This window comes from Chionomys nivalis, chromosome 4 (genome assembly GCF_950005125.1).
Source record: "Chionomys nivalis chromosome 4, mChiNiv1.1, whole genome shotgun sequence".
Taxonomy (NCBI): domain Eukaryota; kingdom Metazoa; phylum Chordata; class Mammalia; order Rodentia; family Cricetidae; genus Chionomys; species Chionomys nivalis.
In genome coordinates, this window is record NC_080089.1 from 67,965,967 (window position 1) to 67,982,425 (window position 16,459).

The 16,459-nt window shown below is 47.2% G+C and overlaps 1 protein-coding gene across 1 annotated transcript in view; it reads left to right on the top strand.

Moving 5' to 3' along the window:
• Positions 1–3,315: 3,315 nt before the first annotated feature.
• Rora (RAR related orphan receptor A) overlaps positions 3,316–16,459 on the top strand; it is a 730,196-nt gene continuing 717,052 nt past the window's right edge. The window contains exon 1 of the mRNA XM_057766319.1: positions 3,316–3,481. Within this exon, the coding sequence (XP_057622302.1) occupies positions 3,316–3,481 (166 nt within the window). The remainder of the gene's footprint in view (positions 3,482–16,459) is intronic.

Genomic DNA, 16,459 nt, shown 5'->3' on the forward strand with positions numbered 1-16,459 from the left:
GAGTAGTGCTTCTGTGCCAGAGCCTATCAGTGAACAGAGTGTAAGGAAAAACTATCCTTTTAAAGCAAACATTGTTGCCCTTTGTCAGTGAGCACAGTCTAAAGGAGGGCCCTGTCTCTCCAAATATTTTGGAAACTGGAAATCTTAATTAGGAATCAGAAAGGGACACCAGGAAAGGAAAGCATATAAAGCCAATCGTGGTGCTCTTCTGGTTTCAAATGCTTCCACAATCCAGGTGATTTACACTTTAGTAACAGTGATTGACAGCCAAGAATATGTCTAGCTCACTTTTATTTTCCCCCTGGGGGACAGCACTTGAGTTTCTGATTGTTTCAAATTGCAGAAGCAGTATCTATGTTGAGTTATGAGGAAATGTGCCCCCACCCCCTCTGGGACCCTTCTATGAAGGAAACGGTGTCAATCTCAAGGTTTCCTTTTGTTTTTAACAGGGTTTAGTTATGAAGCCCTGGCTAGCCTGGAACTCCCTATGTAGCCCAGTCTCACCTCAGACTTAGAGATTTCTATCTTAATTGATGAAGGCCAGCAGGGCTTCTTTGTCCTTTTTTTTTCTGGAAGATGTTTCTGGAGTGACCTGTTTCAGTTGGTTGAAGGAGAATCATAAATGCACCAACTGAATAACTAGAATCTACTGCCACCACTTTGCTACACCAGCAGACTTCATTACTATGTTCTCAATTTTATCCCTATGCCAGCAGATAACTGTAGCTACCACAGGCTGTATCGCAGATGCTACTCTTCACAGAGATTGGAAACCTACATAGAAAACTGGACACAAGGCCGAGATCAATGGATCATGGGGAGGCTGGCCTCCGTGGACACACCTACATCATAGCTCTTGTAGCTATGGCTCAGGGAACATTATGGAAGAGGAGGCAGAAAGATTATAAGAGCCAGAAGAGCAGGAAGTCGGCTCTTAGAAATGGCTGAATAAGACCAGAACAATAGCAATATCAATCAATGGTCATACTAATGTGGAAGGCGTTCCATTTATTGACCTCTGGGAAAAGAAGAATTAGCCTTCCCCAGGGATGAGCCCCTTTGTTGGCTGTCCGATGCAGAGAGGTTATCTTTGAAACCATAGATACACAAACAACAAAAATGAACTCCTTGGGTTTTATTTATTTGTGCATACATACATGCATATATATGCAACAAATATAATCAAAGATAAAAGAGGCTGTCAACTTGGGGGGGGGGATGGGTAACTGGGAGGAGCTGGAGTAAGGACATGGACCAGAGAGTGATGTAATTCTATTTCAAGTAAAACTTTAAAAAATTAAAAACAGTATTCTAAAACAACCAACAGATGTATTTTGAGACTGTCGGTCCCAGAGGAAGTTGTCTATTAAGCCGTGTACTTTGAAGCATTTGTTTACTTAGAAAAGTCAAATGTGACCGGGTTAGGTCAGTTGCTGCAAGAATATCAGCAACAGGCTAACAACAGTAAACCCTGAGTGGAGGCTGCTAGGAAAATCTGCTGTGGTGTCTGGGGAAGCCACACATGATCTGAGACAGAGGCGACAATTATAGTACTGTGTACAGGCACCAGTGGACAGGTTAACACCATAGACCCTTGCAGAACCCAGATGAAGGTGGCAGAACCCTTCAGGTCCCCTCTAGATCAGCTGGAGAACGGACCAATGGACCGCAGCTAGGTTGAGGGATATACAGTCCATGGCAAAGATCACCCCGAGCTTCTATCCAATCTAAATAACTAAGCAATAACAAACTGCAGGGTAGGGTGGAGGTGGGGGTGGGGGTGCAAACTATTTCTCTAGATTTATCTTTCTCTTTTTTAAAAAAGCATTTTTCAGAACCAAAAAATTGGCAAAAGTGCAATGTTCCCCAGTTCTCCCCCCCCAACATCACCCCCCTAAAGCACACATATTTTTGCCACCTTCTGGTACATAATAATATTTGTTTTGTCAAAAATTTCAGGCTCTCTGGAAGGAAGGTGGGGGTGTAAAAAATAACGGGCTGATTTAACTTGTGTCTTTGGAAATCAAAAGGAAACGTGGCCTCACTTATTGAGGCAGAGAAGCCGGCTCTCCATATTGGGATAGTCCCTAGCCGTCCCATTAGTAATGGTGCTTTGTACTGGAGTTTGTGGTGGAGGCACACAGACTTAATTCTCAGATTTTTTTTTTTTTTTTTGAGCATCAGTTAGCAGATGGGTGAGCTTCAAGGGAAGGAAAGCACAGAATCATGCCTTATAAAGATAAGACTCGTTAATTATCTGGATTTTTTTTATTATTCAGACGTTATTAATACCTCTCCAGGATGTCTGTCTGCTGTGGATGAGCCCGTGCATTTAATATCAAAAGTACCAGTGGGACTAGGAAACCAGCAGGCACACCGGAGTTCAGATGCAGCTAGGCTCGTTTTATGGGCTCAGTAAATCCTTCACCAAACTGGCCAAAGTTTGTTTCACAAAACATGGTTTCTTAACTGCCAAATGGTTTCTAGATCCTTCATGTAGAAAAAAACTGCAAAAGAGCTGAAAGCGACCTCTTTCCATAACATTAGTTACTGGCTGGCCATACGCATCCTACAATCACAAAATTTATTTTAGACCCAGTCATATCTAAGACTGGAAACCCCGGCTGTCCCATCCCAAAGTAAAACGCGCCACATTTCTCGTCCCACCTTCCTCCTTCCCGGGGGTGTCAGTCAGTTTCTAATTCCCTTTTAGTTTCTTCCCAGCCTTGGACCAGGCTTACAGAAGAGCTGCAGTTACCAGCAAGTGTCCCAACGCGGATAACCGGATTTGTCTCCTCCTCCCAAGCTGGCTACGCATAGGGGACACAGAGTTACTGCCCCCGAGGGAATCTCAAAAAGTAGACAGAACCACACGTCGCCGACCGTTCATTTCTGTCGCCGGGTTAAAGAGGAGAGGGAGGATCGGGGCGCAGGAGACACCCCCTCTTTCTCCTCCCTCTCTCTTCCCCACCTCCCAAATTTGGCAGCCTTGTGTGGCTCCCGGTCTGGGGTCTGGAGGGTGTGGAGTGTGGGTGCGGGGGCCGGCTGGAGACGCTCTCGCTAGCGCTGCCTGTGGCCAGACCCGCCTCGCGTCCCCTCTCGGCCGCACACGTTCACCGCCACTCGCGCGCTCGCTCGCGCTCTCGCTTGGCTGGGTCCCTCCTGCTCTCGCCCGTCTCCTTTTCCTTTTTTTTTTTTTTTTTTTTTTTTTTTTTTTTTTTTTTTTTTGGTACCATAGAGTCGCTCTGAAAACAGAAGATAGAGGGAGTCTCGGAGCTCGCCATCTCCGCCGATCTCTACATTGGGAAAAAAAACATGGAGTCAGCTCCGGCAGCCCCCGACCCCGCCGCCAGCGAGCCGGGCAGCAGCGGCTCGGAGGCGGCCCCCAGTTCCAGAGAGACCCCGCTGACCCAGGACGCGGGCCGCAAGAGCGAGGCGCCGGGTGCGGGTCGCAGGCAGAGCTACGCGAGCTCCAGCCGAGGTAGGAGACGCTGCGACCGGGCTCCTGGCAGGGGGGCGGCGGGAGCAGTGCGCCGAGCCCGGAGGGGACCGGGCGCCCCGGGGGAGCGCGCGCCCCCGGGGGCGGGCGAGACGCGGGGTCCCCGGGACCTGTGCACGCGCGCGCGAGCCTGTCGAGGTGCCCTGAGCGGCCGGCACCCCGCCCCTCCCCCCGCGGCCCCCCACAAATGTTGCAAACTTTTGCAAGCCAGTGCTGGGCTTGCAGAAGAGGGCGAGGGGGAACAGGGACGGACCGGAGCGTTGACAGCCAGCCGACTTCAACACCATCTCCTCCTTGATTGCGTGTTTTATTTTCTGCAAAGACGAGCTGTCCAAATTAAATACGATTTCCCCCCCCACCAAAAAGAAACCGAGACGGGGGAGTGGGGGAAAGAAACTTTTAAAGCCGTAGTGTCCTTTTAAGAAGGGGGAGGGGGTCTGTTTGTGGCTACTCGCTTCCACGGTTACCTTTTCTGCTCTTGACAGTTTCTCACATACTCACTCCCCCCCGCCCCCCCGCAGCAGCAGTAGCGGCGGGTGTTCGAGTCCTCCCTCTCCCAGGAATGCTTAGGGGATCTGGAAGAGTGAGAGACCCAGAAGTCTCTGGGGACGGAAAGGGGGCGCTCCCGGGGCTAAGGGGGCGACGCTGGCAGTTTCTCCTCTGGAGCTCTAGAGGTGGGTTTAGAGGAGAAGCCAGAGTAATCAGTGTCCTGGCGCGCTGGATGCTATGGAGTTTCACGGCTGGGCGCGGCGAGGGGGAGAAGCGCAACTTTCTAGCCAAGGGTTCGGAACCCAGAGCCCTGGAGGAGGCTGGCAGGGGGCGTGTACAGCGCGCGGAAGGAGGGAGGGCATCAGTGGAGTGGGGGCGCTTCACGCGGGATCGGAGGGAGAGGTTGTGACAGCAAACAAACGCAGAGAGAACGCTGAGAAAAGCACCCAAACTTATTTCTGCTCTGGGAATCCTCCCCTCGCCGCGATGCCCAGCGTTTCTGAGGGAACTTAGAGGTGATCAGAGTTGAGTGCTGGTGGGCCTGGGCTAACAAGGCTGCCCTCGCCGGGTCGTTGGTTCATTTCGTGTTGGTGTCTGGAGTGTGTGAAGGAGGGGACCTGGGAAGACAAGAGTGCTTGCTCCCCTCCTGTCGTTTCCCTAAAGTGGCCTGATCAGGAAAAGCTGACTCCTTTCTTAAAGGTGTCAGAACCTGCTGTGGGATTTCCCCCACCTCCTCTTTCGGGGGTGGGGGATTATTTATTTGAATGCTCCAGGAGTTTGCAAAGAGCAGGAGGAAGCTGCAGCTTTAATTACTGTTGTAAATAATGTATAAATCACGCCTGTCACTCCGGAGGAAGCGGGCTCCTGCCAGCCACCGCGGGGCTTGGGACCTAGAGGTTTTCTTCAGACAGGATCTGGCGGCTAGGGGGCCTGAGGGAAGGCAAAGGAGGGACTGAGAGCCTCTCCCTTGCTCTCAGATATGCTAGTAGGAGGTAGAAACATGGCTGATCATGTGCTGGCTGTTTTACAGTATCCCCCCCCCCGCCCCACCTTGGCCACACCCCCTGTCCGGGCGCTTTCCCATTCACGGAATTCGAGTACAGTAAAAGCCATCAGGATGACATATGCTGGGGGGGGGGGGGCACCATTTAATTAAAGGCGATTTCCGAAGAGTGTCTGCGCTGAGACTCGGTTTGAACCGAAGAACGAAAGGAAAGGGGGACTGAAGGCTTGGGGTGGGGGGGCGGCCGCAACTGGTCACCAGCTCTGCGAGTTTGTGTGCAGAGCTTTTGGCTGCTAAGAGTCTATTTAGAGCCCGAGATTTGGAATGCAAGAGTGTTATGTAACAGGGTTAATCAGAAACGCTGGAGAAAATCCCCTTCATGTGTTCGGAGGCTTTTTTTTTTTTTTTTTTAGAAGGGGGTGCAGAGTATCTAGGAAGCGGTTCTAATTTCTGGTTTGTACCTTTCCTCTTCCTTTAAGCCCTTCCCCACTTCCCCTGCTTTATTAACATCTTCAGGTGTCATTCCTGCCAGAAGGTGTGTTCTTGCAATAGATGGGGTGGCAGGCTGCAGCACCGACTACAAATCTGTAACTTGCTGTTACTGCAAATTATATAAAGCCGGGAAATTTGGTACCCCCCGCACGCAAAGCTCCAAGAAGCCAAAATAGGAGCAGTGTACATATTACAAGAATGACCTGCTGACCCATATCCCTTTACCCCCTAGAGCCCCCACCCCCATTATTTAAACACAAACACACACACACACACACACACACGAACACACACAAACCCTGTCTGTTTCTCAGAGGAGATTTAATGGGAAGAGGGAAGTAAGGCCAAGACACTCCACTCACATCCTGCACGCAGGCACTAGGTTACATAACAGTCTGAATGGAAAAAAGGAAGGTCAGACATGGAGGCATCCTTTAGCCAACACAGCAGTAGTAATATCTTCCAGGAATTACTTGGAGTTGCAGACCTTGACCTCAGATGTAGCGTCTACTTCTCAGGGGTGCCAATCTTGGTGTGTGTGTGTGTGTGTGTGTGTGTGTGTGTGTGTGAGAGAGAGAGAGAGAGAGAGAGAGAGAGAGAGAGAGAGAGAGCGCACCCGGGAGAAAAGGAGAGACTGTGTCAGTTTGCTGGGTAGTTGAGAGTGATGTGCAAATGGGAAATGTTTGGGTTTTTAGATGATGTAATGGAGTTGGCAGAATATGCAACTCAGCTCCTGGAGTGTAAGCATAAGAAAATTGGAGCTGGCATCCCATATTAATGTTGCATAAATTACAATATCAGAAAGAAATTAACCTACACACTAGGTGATGTTTTAAATACTTAAAACATAAAGGCACAGGCTCAAAAGGCAAAGCAAACATCACCACCTCGCAATTAGCCCATTTTACCTCAGAAGAGCTAGTGGAGTTTCTGGCTGAAAAGGAAGCTTTTCTGACTTGGAAGGTGCGTTCCTCTGGGCTTTGGGGGCTTGGAACCTACAGAAATTGCGGGTGTATTCTCGTGACATTGATACGACCTCGTGAGATATTACCTGGGTAGATTTGAGGCTGTTGTTAAATTCCTCTGTCCTGGGAATCTAAGTATGAACGGATTAGAGGCCTTCTGTGCCTGGACTTTCAAACTCAGATGTGTGGTTTTATAACCTGGAAGTTGATCTCCCAGTGCTCCTTCCAATTCAAGGGAATGGTCGCGGTCTTAATGAAACCCTTCCATGTTCTAGAAAGTATTAATGATGACTGGTGTCATTCAGCTCCATCTTTCCTGCACCATGGGAAAGCGGTGGAAGAAAATAAAAGACAGGCAAGAAGCAGGAGGGCAAGTAAGAATGAAGTGGGGAAAGCCGGGCGATGGTGGCGCACGCCTTTAATCTCAGCACTCGAGAGGCAGAGGCAGGCGGATCTCTGTGAGTTTGAGACCAGCCTGGTCTACAGAGCTAGTTCCAGGACAGGCTCCAAAGCCACAGAGAAACCCTGTCTCGAAAAACCAAAAAAAAAAAAAAAAAAAAAAAAAAAAAAAAAAAGAATGAAGTGGGGAAATAAAACTACTGTGAATCTTTAATTTCACAAGGCTTTGGGGGACTTTCGGGATCTGTGAGCAGCGTGGCATAACTGGTGTTAGAAACCCTTTCCCAGAATCTTTGTATTCTATGCGTGCTAGAAGCTTACATATTGTACTGCACGACTAGTTACCCTCACCGGACTGTGTACCTGTGGAGTGGGTTTGCAGTGCTGGTGTACAAGGCTTTTAGGGCAGGCCAATCCAAGAGAAAAATCGAAACCAAAGGATGGGGTGAATGCTGAAAAGCTGGGGCGGGACTGAGGGACAACCTCCTGGAAGCTCAGCTGACTTCAAAATCAATTATCAGGGCCTGCACTGCTCTGCAACCTGGAGGAATACAGCGAGAACTGCATCTCTCCTCCACTTGGGGAGTGCATCCCATCCCCTCTCCTCACCAGTCCCTGCTGATTCACTTTCTAGAAGATTCTCTTACCTAGCAATATGGCATCTTTTCTGGAGATGAATTTTCAGATCACCTTTGCTGGCATGATCCTTGTTCTCTACAGTGAATAAACAATAGTTTTCCTGGCTGGGAGAAAAACCCTTTCCCGGTGAGATAGGATGATATATATATTTTAATTTTCTGGTAAATTACTCATAAAAATATTTATAATTATACCCTTTAAAATGCAATGGAATGATTTTAGAAATGCATTTTATGATAGTTAGGATAACCTTCCTGTTGCTTCATTCTAAATTCTTATAAAGAATTGAATTATTAATCTAGAATCTAAGCCCTGAGTGGCTAAAACACTTATAGCACACCCTTCCTCTGTTTTCCAAAACCCACTGGCATTGTGAAGAGCCCTGGGCTTTCGAAATGTCTTTTTCTGACTCTGAAGTGTGGCTGATGCCTGTCCAGGAGCTGGGCTCTGATGCTGCTTCTCTCCTTGACTGTTCAGGACGTGTGTGTGTGTGTGTGTGTGTGTGGTGTTTTGGGGGCAGGGCACAGTACTCCCCTTGATGTCAGGCAGGCTGAACATGAGATAGAGAGGTGCAAGGATGTTAATAGCCAGAGTTGTGCCTATGGCTGAAAATGTCCAGGGAACTTGTGGAGAGAGCTTAATTACGTTTGCAAACAAAGCCACCTATGTCTAAAGTTAACCCTTGGTATGCAAGTCAGCATGGGCCCTTCTCTGGTCTATGTCAGGTTGAGGGGGTACTTTTTTTTTCTCTAAAGTTTCCATTTTGCATATAGGAACTTGTGTGGCATTGGAAAGACTCACTGGGTTGGATGTTAATGACCATTATATTCACATAACATGAACCCCATCTGTAAAATGCTACTGTGTGTGCATGTGAGGTCAGAGGTCAATGTCAGGTGTCTTCCTAAACTGTCCTCTACTTTGTTTTTTGAGATCGGGTCTTTCACTGGATTTAAAGTTCGATGATTCTGCGAGGCTGGCTGGCCAGTGAGCCTCAGGAATCCTCCTGTTTCGGCCTTCCCTGTGTTGGGATTACAGGTGTGTGTTTCCACATCTGGCTTTTGTATGTGGGTTCTCAATGTTTTAACCAACTGAGCCAGCTCCCTAGCCCCCATGTCCTGTGATGTTTTACAGCATATGTTACTTTTTCAGAGATCTCCTCCTTTCCCCATGCCTCTTCCCGCTCTGATCTCCATGTTATATCTTAGCTTCTGTGGATACTTCTGAGTCTCAGGAGGCAAAATACAGTGCTGCATGTTAGAGGTAGGAGTGTTTGTGTGTATGTGAGTGTGTGTGTGTGTGTGTGTAGTGTGTGTGTTCCAATATGACATCTTCTTCCCCTCACTCTCTAAGTCATCTTTGAGATGATATGCAGGTCTCTGAAGGAGATGCTTTTCACTCCCTCATGGAGATCCCTGATTCACCTGTCAGGGTGAGTTATGAATTCTCCTAGAGCAAAGGGTATCACTTGAAAGGGCTTAGGCTACTAGTGCATACACTAACCTTGAATGCAGAATATGTCCCCAAGTCCAAATATCTCCCTTGCTCTGGATTTGGGTTGGTGGCCCCTTCCTTCCTCCTTCCCCTCCCTCCCTCCCTCCCTCCCTCCCTCCCTCCCTCCCTCCCTCCCTCCCTCCCTCCCTCCCTCCCTCCCCCCTCTCTGTTTCTCTCTCGTATATTTATTTTATGCCTAATTTATCATGAGAAATATTGGTTAGAATTAAGCTGTTAAAACTTTTCAACCATATTTTAGGCTATTTACTAATATTCTTGTGTAATTTGTAGGTTAATGCTTAAAAATAACCCAGATGGTCATTGGCCAAGTCTTGGCGGCTGTATAATAAGCCATGTTTTTTTTTCCTCTAAGGGCACTAAGACTTTGCCAATGAATTGATTTTTCTGTCAGATGCTAGATTAGCCCCGTGCATTTTCTTTTGTTTTTTTGTTTTCTGTTTTGTCTTTTCCTTTTTGAGTAAGTTTTTTAGCTGTGTGATTCCCTCTCCTAGACTAGCGAGCGCGTCAGAAAGGTAATTGAATCTTTCCTTGGAGTTCCGGAGGCTCCCAGTGCTGTGGGGTCACGGTCCTGAGCATGAATTCTGATTGTACATTACAGAACTGAAAATGGAGCTGCTTCCGGGGCCTGGGGGACTGGCTGCCGTCTGTCTTGATCCCACCTGGAAATCGTTTCTTTTTTCTTTCTGTGAAATCCTTAGCAGAACTGTTGGCTTCCTTGTTTTCTGTGTTGCAAGTAGCAAGTCACAAATTCAATTAGTTGTTCCGGGTTAGTGGAGGGTTTTGCTTACAGGAAATTGTCAACCAGAATCTAAAATCTTTCTGTTTGTTTGTTTGCTTCTTTGAGACAGGGTCTGGGGCAATCCTGCAGTCTGGGCCTCCTGAGTGTTTGGGTTACAGCTGTCTGCTCAAGTCTTCTTCCTTCTTTCCACGGAGCACTGCTTCTCAGCCTCCTTAGCACTGGGACCCTTTAACACAGTTCCGCATGTTGTAATGACCCCAACCATAAAATTAGTTTCGTTGCTACTTCTTAACTGTAATTTTATTACTGATATGAACCCTAATGTAAATATCTGATATGGAAGGTATCTGACATGCAACCCCAAAGAGGTTGTGACCAACAGTTTGAGAACCACTGCTTTGAAATTATAGAAGATGCAAAATCCTGACGTATCCAGGGAGGCAGTTCCGTTTACAAGGCCTGTCATGTGGCTTCCTCTCATACGATGGGGGGGAAATCACCCTTAACTTAATCATTCCTTTGGTGATGGTGGGAGCACCTCTTGGGTAGGGGTCTCCTGCACCTGGAAGGTTAGGAAGATTCAAGGGTCAAGCATGTAGGAAAGAACATTTAGAGGCCCGAGGAGGAAGTCCTTTCCTAACTGTGGCCTTTGGGAGGCATTTCTGGATGACAGAGCTGGCTCCCTCAGCACCATTACACAAGTTAATGTTCGTCATTGATAATCTTCTGCAGCCTTCGATGGCACTGTGTTTGGATTCCTGGTGTTATGATACCCCATCATCCTCATCATTTGTACTAATGGACGATTTGTTTGGTAAGGGCATCAAGGGGATTGTTTAAAGAAGCTGTTATAGTAGAAGAGGAGGGTACTGTGAAGGATGAAGGCAGCACAACTCATTGTGGGGAGACTGGCTTTTGGCCCCAGCTTTTCCATGCTGCTGCTGTTCAGGAAAAAAATTCCCCATTGATGGAAGAACAGTCACCCCCTCAACAGAAGGAATTACAGGGAAAAATCCCCCATTGATGGAGGAACAGTCCCCCCAAAAGGTTTTTATGAAATGACATGACATTACTATAAACTGTGCCACCATGTCACAGGAGATGGTGCATTAATGATAGCAGAGGCATTGTGGCTTCCTGGTGACAGGTTTATCTACAAAACTTGGATCCCCGTGACTTCCCTGGGAGTCCTGTACTCATGGATGCTCAGAGTATAGGTTGCCCACACCTTCAAAGATGGAGGAGAGCAGGGCGGTGGTGGCGCACGCCTTTAATCCCAGCACTCGGGAGGCAGAGGCAGGCGGATCTCTGTGAGTTCGAGGCCAGCCTGGTCTACAAGAGCTAGTTCCAGGATAGGAACCAAAAAGCTACAGAGAAACCCTGTCTCGAAAATCCTAAAAAAAAAGATGGAGGAGAACGCGGGGCTATCTCGGGGAATTTCTGTCCATTTTCCCCTGGGAGTGAGACAGAAGCGTCATGATACACAGGCTGAATTTCCTCTCAGGTGGAGTCGTCTTAGCTCTGTCACTGGGTGTTGGCACTTGGGATACAAATTGCCTTAAACTGTCCTGAAGTAAGAATGAAGTTTCTACATGCAGGCAGCGGTCATAGTAGACGACCTCCTCCGAGATACGAGGAAAGGGCACCACTTAGTGCCGGATCCTCAAGCCGGGGAAAGAGGTTTGCACTGTTAAAAATACCTAGCTTACTTTGGGGGAGGATTTGACTGAACACCAATGGAGTTTATGAAATATGAATATAGTGAGTTGCTGTACGTAAATGGTAGGCGTGTGTGAAAGAAGAAGAAATAAAATTGTGTATAAATGACACTCTGAAACTTGATGGAATTGTACACGTGACAGGAATGGTGACGTGTGGGTTTGTGCTTCACTAGGGGAAAGAGAAGCAGGCTGAAAAAAAAATCCATCTGTCAAACTTGATATGGGACTAGAAATTATAGAATAGAAAAAATCAGTTGACTTGTATTACAGGCAAAGAATATCGCCGAGGATAAACAGAGAGCTTGCAAAGAGTAGAGATGAAATTTCTAGAAAATGGGGCGGGGGGGTGTAAAAAACCTAGAGGCTGGAGTTTGAATGCAGAATGAGGCACACTAAACCCATCTGCAGCATTCTGGGCTATTATTAACTCTTGTGGTGTTAGGTGTTGGGCTTGTAGGCCAACAAAAGGCACAACTCTGAATTTTCAGTTGTGTACCAGGAATCACCTTGATCTCCCCTAAGCATAAATATATGTAGCAGGATGCAAGTTGCACATGACGCCATATCCCTTGCCTTGTTCTGACTAATTGACAACCTATGCTATATGCTTCTTTCCTGAAGGTGACTTTACAGTCTCTAAGCACAGACATGTCTCGCCAAAGCAAAGGAACGAGAACCCACAAGTTAAAGTGTGTCTCACTGGGTGAGGTATTTTGGTGGCCGGGAAAAGACCAGTGAACAAGGGGAAAGGAAAGGTGAGAAGGGTTGTCCATTTGCGGCCAGGAATTGGGGGCTGTGGATGAAGGCGGGGGCAGAGACGCTGTGTGCTGAAGAGGAGAAGAAAGTCGGCACTACTCTGAATTTTTAAATTATCTTTAACAAGGACAATGAAAAGAGGCATATTTAACACTTTGAGAAGTGATGGCCAACTTGCCGGGAATGCCAACTGACAAAGGCAGGTATGGGAATACTCAGAAAAACAGACAGCGAGAGTCGCTCTGGAGGGCAGAGAGATCGGCTTCCTGGAGTCTCGCGGGAATTGGTGGGTGCGCTTATTGACTCTTCCAATTAGTTCTAGAGAAATGGACAAAGGCGGAGAAAAGGCAGCCAGCTGTGATCCTGAGCTTCCAGAAGCAGAGAGCCTCTATCATCCCCTAGGAGTCACGGCAGTCACGGACAGGAAAAAGCGAGTGGATGAGAGCGGATCTTGAGACATCCAGTCACAGAGGAACCACGTATGCTTCCTGGGCCTGAGACCTCTTCAATCAACTGCATCTCTTTTCATTTTCATTTTCCAGTTGGGAAACCCGAGGATGCTGAAAAGGTCATGATCCAGTCTGTGTTCCACAGGGATAGTGGTATGCCTAGAATAGTCTCTCTAAAAGTGTAGGGCAGCTGGGAGGATGAACTGCCCATAACTCTCTGTTGTCCAGGTAATGAAGTATCGGGAAAAGCCAAGCCAGATAAAATAATTTGATCATCAAAAATGATTCCTCTGACGGTGCTTGGAGTGGCTGGCTGAGGTGACAAGTATGGAATTGCTAATTTATGTTCCTTCACTCTGCTTCTCTCTCCCAATCGGGGTGAGCACACATGGACAGGATGTGAGAACCTCAGCGGTGTGCAGAACCCGAGCCCTTAACCCAGACAGTTTAGCATTTCACAGTCTCAGAGGTGCTAGCGCTGGAAGGGGTGGATTCAGTGAGATTTCTCAAGACCCCACAGAGTCACTGGGAGAATGGAAGCCACACTGAGAGACTTCCTGAACATTCTCAAGTTTTCCTTTGGACCTGAGTGTGGGGCTGTAACTGAGGCAGGAATGCACACTCAGCATGCTGTGGCTACCCCCTGTTTTGTTAGGCAAAATATTAGCATAAGAAGGGTATCCCTAGAGCTCTCTGGCCCAGCTCCTCCCTGACAGTCTCAGTGGGGGTGAGGGTGGGAGTGTGGTGTTCTTAACACAGGGAAGTCTATGATTTGTTCCAAATGAAAAATAACATCATTCACCACAGCCTACAGAGAACTGTATCATTTTTATGTAAAATGTTACAGCACGTGCATTAATGTGTATTCATACATATGAAATACAATTATATCAGTCAATGAACTTGGTCCTACACACTAAAATGAAATAATAAAAAGATGAAAATAATAAAAAGGTAAAGATGGTGGGTTTGTCTGTTTTGTTTTAATCTTTTCTTTTCTGAGGTTCCTGAATTATGTATGAATGTACAATTTTTGTCATAGAAAAAATAAATCTTTTTTTTTCTTCTAAAAATACATGGTGTGTTGTGAAACTGGAAGTGAATTGAAGGGTCTGGTTCTGAACTCAGGGTCTAACATAGAATTTTATGATGTGTCTGAGTCATTCAGGTTTACTCTTCAAAAGAGTAGGGCCTTTTGATGGTCAAATTCCAGACAAGGGACATACAACCTGATTTAGGAGGTTCAGGTTTGGGAACTCCGTGGCCCTTGAAATACTTACAGCCCGCTGTCCAGTGAAATAAGCAAATTTAAGCCAGTTTGCTTGCACATGCGTGCACACATGGACTCATGTATGAGTGTGCAGGAATACGATGCACACATGCTATGCATACACATATGTACATGTGTGCACACAGAAAAAAGCTTTTCACATAAAGTGTTTCCATTTATCTGAACTTTGCTGGTATTTTCGTTTTCTCACTTAAAATACACATCATGGCCCTTAGAATTAGCTTTATTGTGTATTTAGGAGATGTTCCTTACAAATATCGAGAGATCTGTCCATGCCTGGGGCTTTGGCATGGGATCGAGGGGAAAGGAGTCCTCAGGGTTACTCAAATGGAGCTCCAGGTGCTGCTCATAGAGATCTGGGAGAGGAGAAATAATGTAAATACTCATTATTATAATCATGCCATGGTTTGATGCCATTTTAAGCATACACTTGTTATTACCCTATTATGTGTATGAGTGCATCTGCCTTAGACTGGCTGGGAATACAAATTCTGGGATTTCCCCATGTGCCTTAGAGCAGACATACTTGTGTCAAAGCACCGGGTAGCATTTCTTTAGTTTGTGCATATGAATGTTTCCTCTGCATGATATCTGGGTACCACATGTATGTGTGGTGTCTGGAGTAGGGCATCCAATCCACTCAAGTTATGGACAGGTGTGATCCACCATGTGGGTGCAGGGAATTGAACCACAGCCCCCAGGGCAGCATTTCTTTAATTCAACAAATACTTCCTAGGAACTTTTTCTGTGTCGGGCACTGTGTTGGGCTCTGAAACGGTAACAAGGAAGCTGGATTCCTGCCCCGCTGAATGGTCCAGTCTGCTGCAGGTGCATCTCACTCTTACCTCACACTAGAGGCTTCAGATGGTTTTCCACTTGGCATGTTTGACCTCTATGTCTTAGATGGCTTTCCTCTTTGGTCCTCCTGCCTTTTTCCCTGTCCTGTGTTCTCCTCTCTTCTTCTCAGACCCTCTATGATCAGTGTGGGACTAGATAACATCCACCCTCTCATCCCTGCAGTTCCCAAGATCCCTGTTTTTCAGATATTGGCTGCATGGACCAAAAATTCGTTCAGCCATCATGTGAACTCTTCTCCCAGTTCCTCAAAGGCTTTCTTCATCTTCTAGTGTTGTTTCCTTGCTGTGAGCCTGTCTTCCACATGACCAGGAGCACAGCTTATATGTTTACCCCTTTACAGTGTCTTAGATAAAGTAGATCCCCATTAGTTTCTCTGATATCATTTCCCATGTTGCCCTGCAAAGGATCTGTTTCCCCAGTTAACCAGCTCAGAGCTCCACAACTGGATGCCCATTTTCAGTTTTCTTGTGCTTTGGTAAGGTTTGGTTCCAACTGTTCTCATTTGTTCCATAGCTGCCTCTCTTGGATCCATCATTTCCCTCTATCCCACCCTCAGGGCTGATCCAGTCTTCATCATCTCAGACACTCACATTTTGAGACAGAGTACATGTGCCTGGTTTGTCGTGAGCCTGTGAAGTGAGTGGCAGAGTGAAGGCGCAGCAGGTGTGCCCTGGGCTGTGTCCTGGGTAAGTTCAGTAAGCTGAAAACTGGGGAGGATGGTGTCGCCAGCCTTGCTGGGATGATCTTGTGATATTGCTTGTCAAGTGCCTGCCAGCAAATCTGGAAAGCAGTGTGTGTGGCTCTGGTGGTGGTGATGATGGTGGCCAATGCAGTGCTGGTTGGTCCCCTTGCACCTCTGCTCCCTTTGCCTGGAGCATTCCCTGCTTGGTTCTGTGGTTCTGTGAAATGAGCGTGAATCCAGGGGCTTCAGTGGTGATCCTGACACTTTATGCCAGTTCTCTTTATGGCCTGAATCCAGCCCTTGTCATTCAGCTGGCCCACCATGGGCTGGACCTGCCAAGAGAGGACACATGACTGGATTGAGCACATTCCCCTAATGGTTAGGGTTCTCTAATGTTACCTAACAGATGTTCTTCTGAACTACAAGCAAGTCCATGCCTACCCGTTTCCTCCCTGCACCCCCCATTGTCCCCATGGCCTTTGCCCTGCTCCAGGCATCCAGCTAGGAGAGCTCCATCTTTCCCGCTGGCCATTCTCTGATGATGTCTGTTGCTTCATGTCTCATTAATTCCTCACCGTCCCCTCCCCTTTACTCACTGTCTCCTTCCTGTCTGCAAGGGTTCCATTCAGCTTGTTCTTTTGTAATGTTCCACTCTGTGACTGACTGCTGAGTCTTTAAATTCTAATCTAATGCACTTTGCAAGCAATGCTCTCAAGGACTCACAACCTGTTTGCAATCATGTTACAGCATCACAGTTGATGAGCGAGCAGCCCGAGAAAGAGTGATAGGTACCACGGTAACACTGGGTAAACCCAGGAAGGCAATCTTAGCAGGAGCAGAGGGTGTGCCTATGGATTATAATACCTTTTCTTGCAGATTCAATTCCACTTGCCAAGGGTCTTCTGTTGATTTTGCTTGCAACTGGACTAGGATAGGTCAAAGGACAGCGGAGGCAGAGGCAT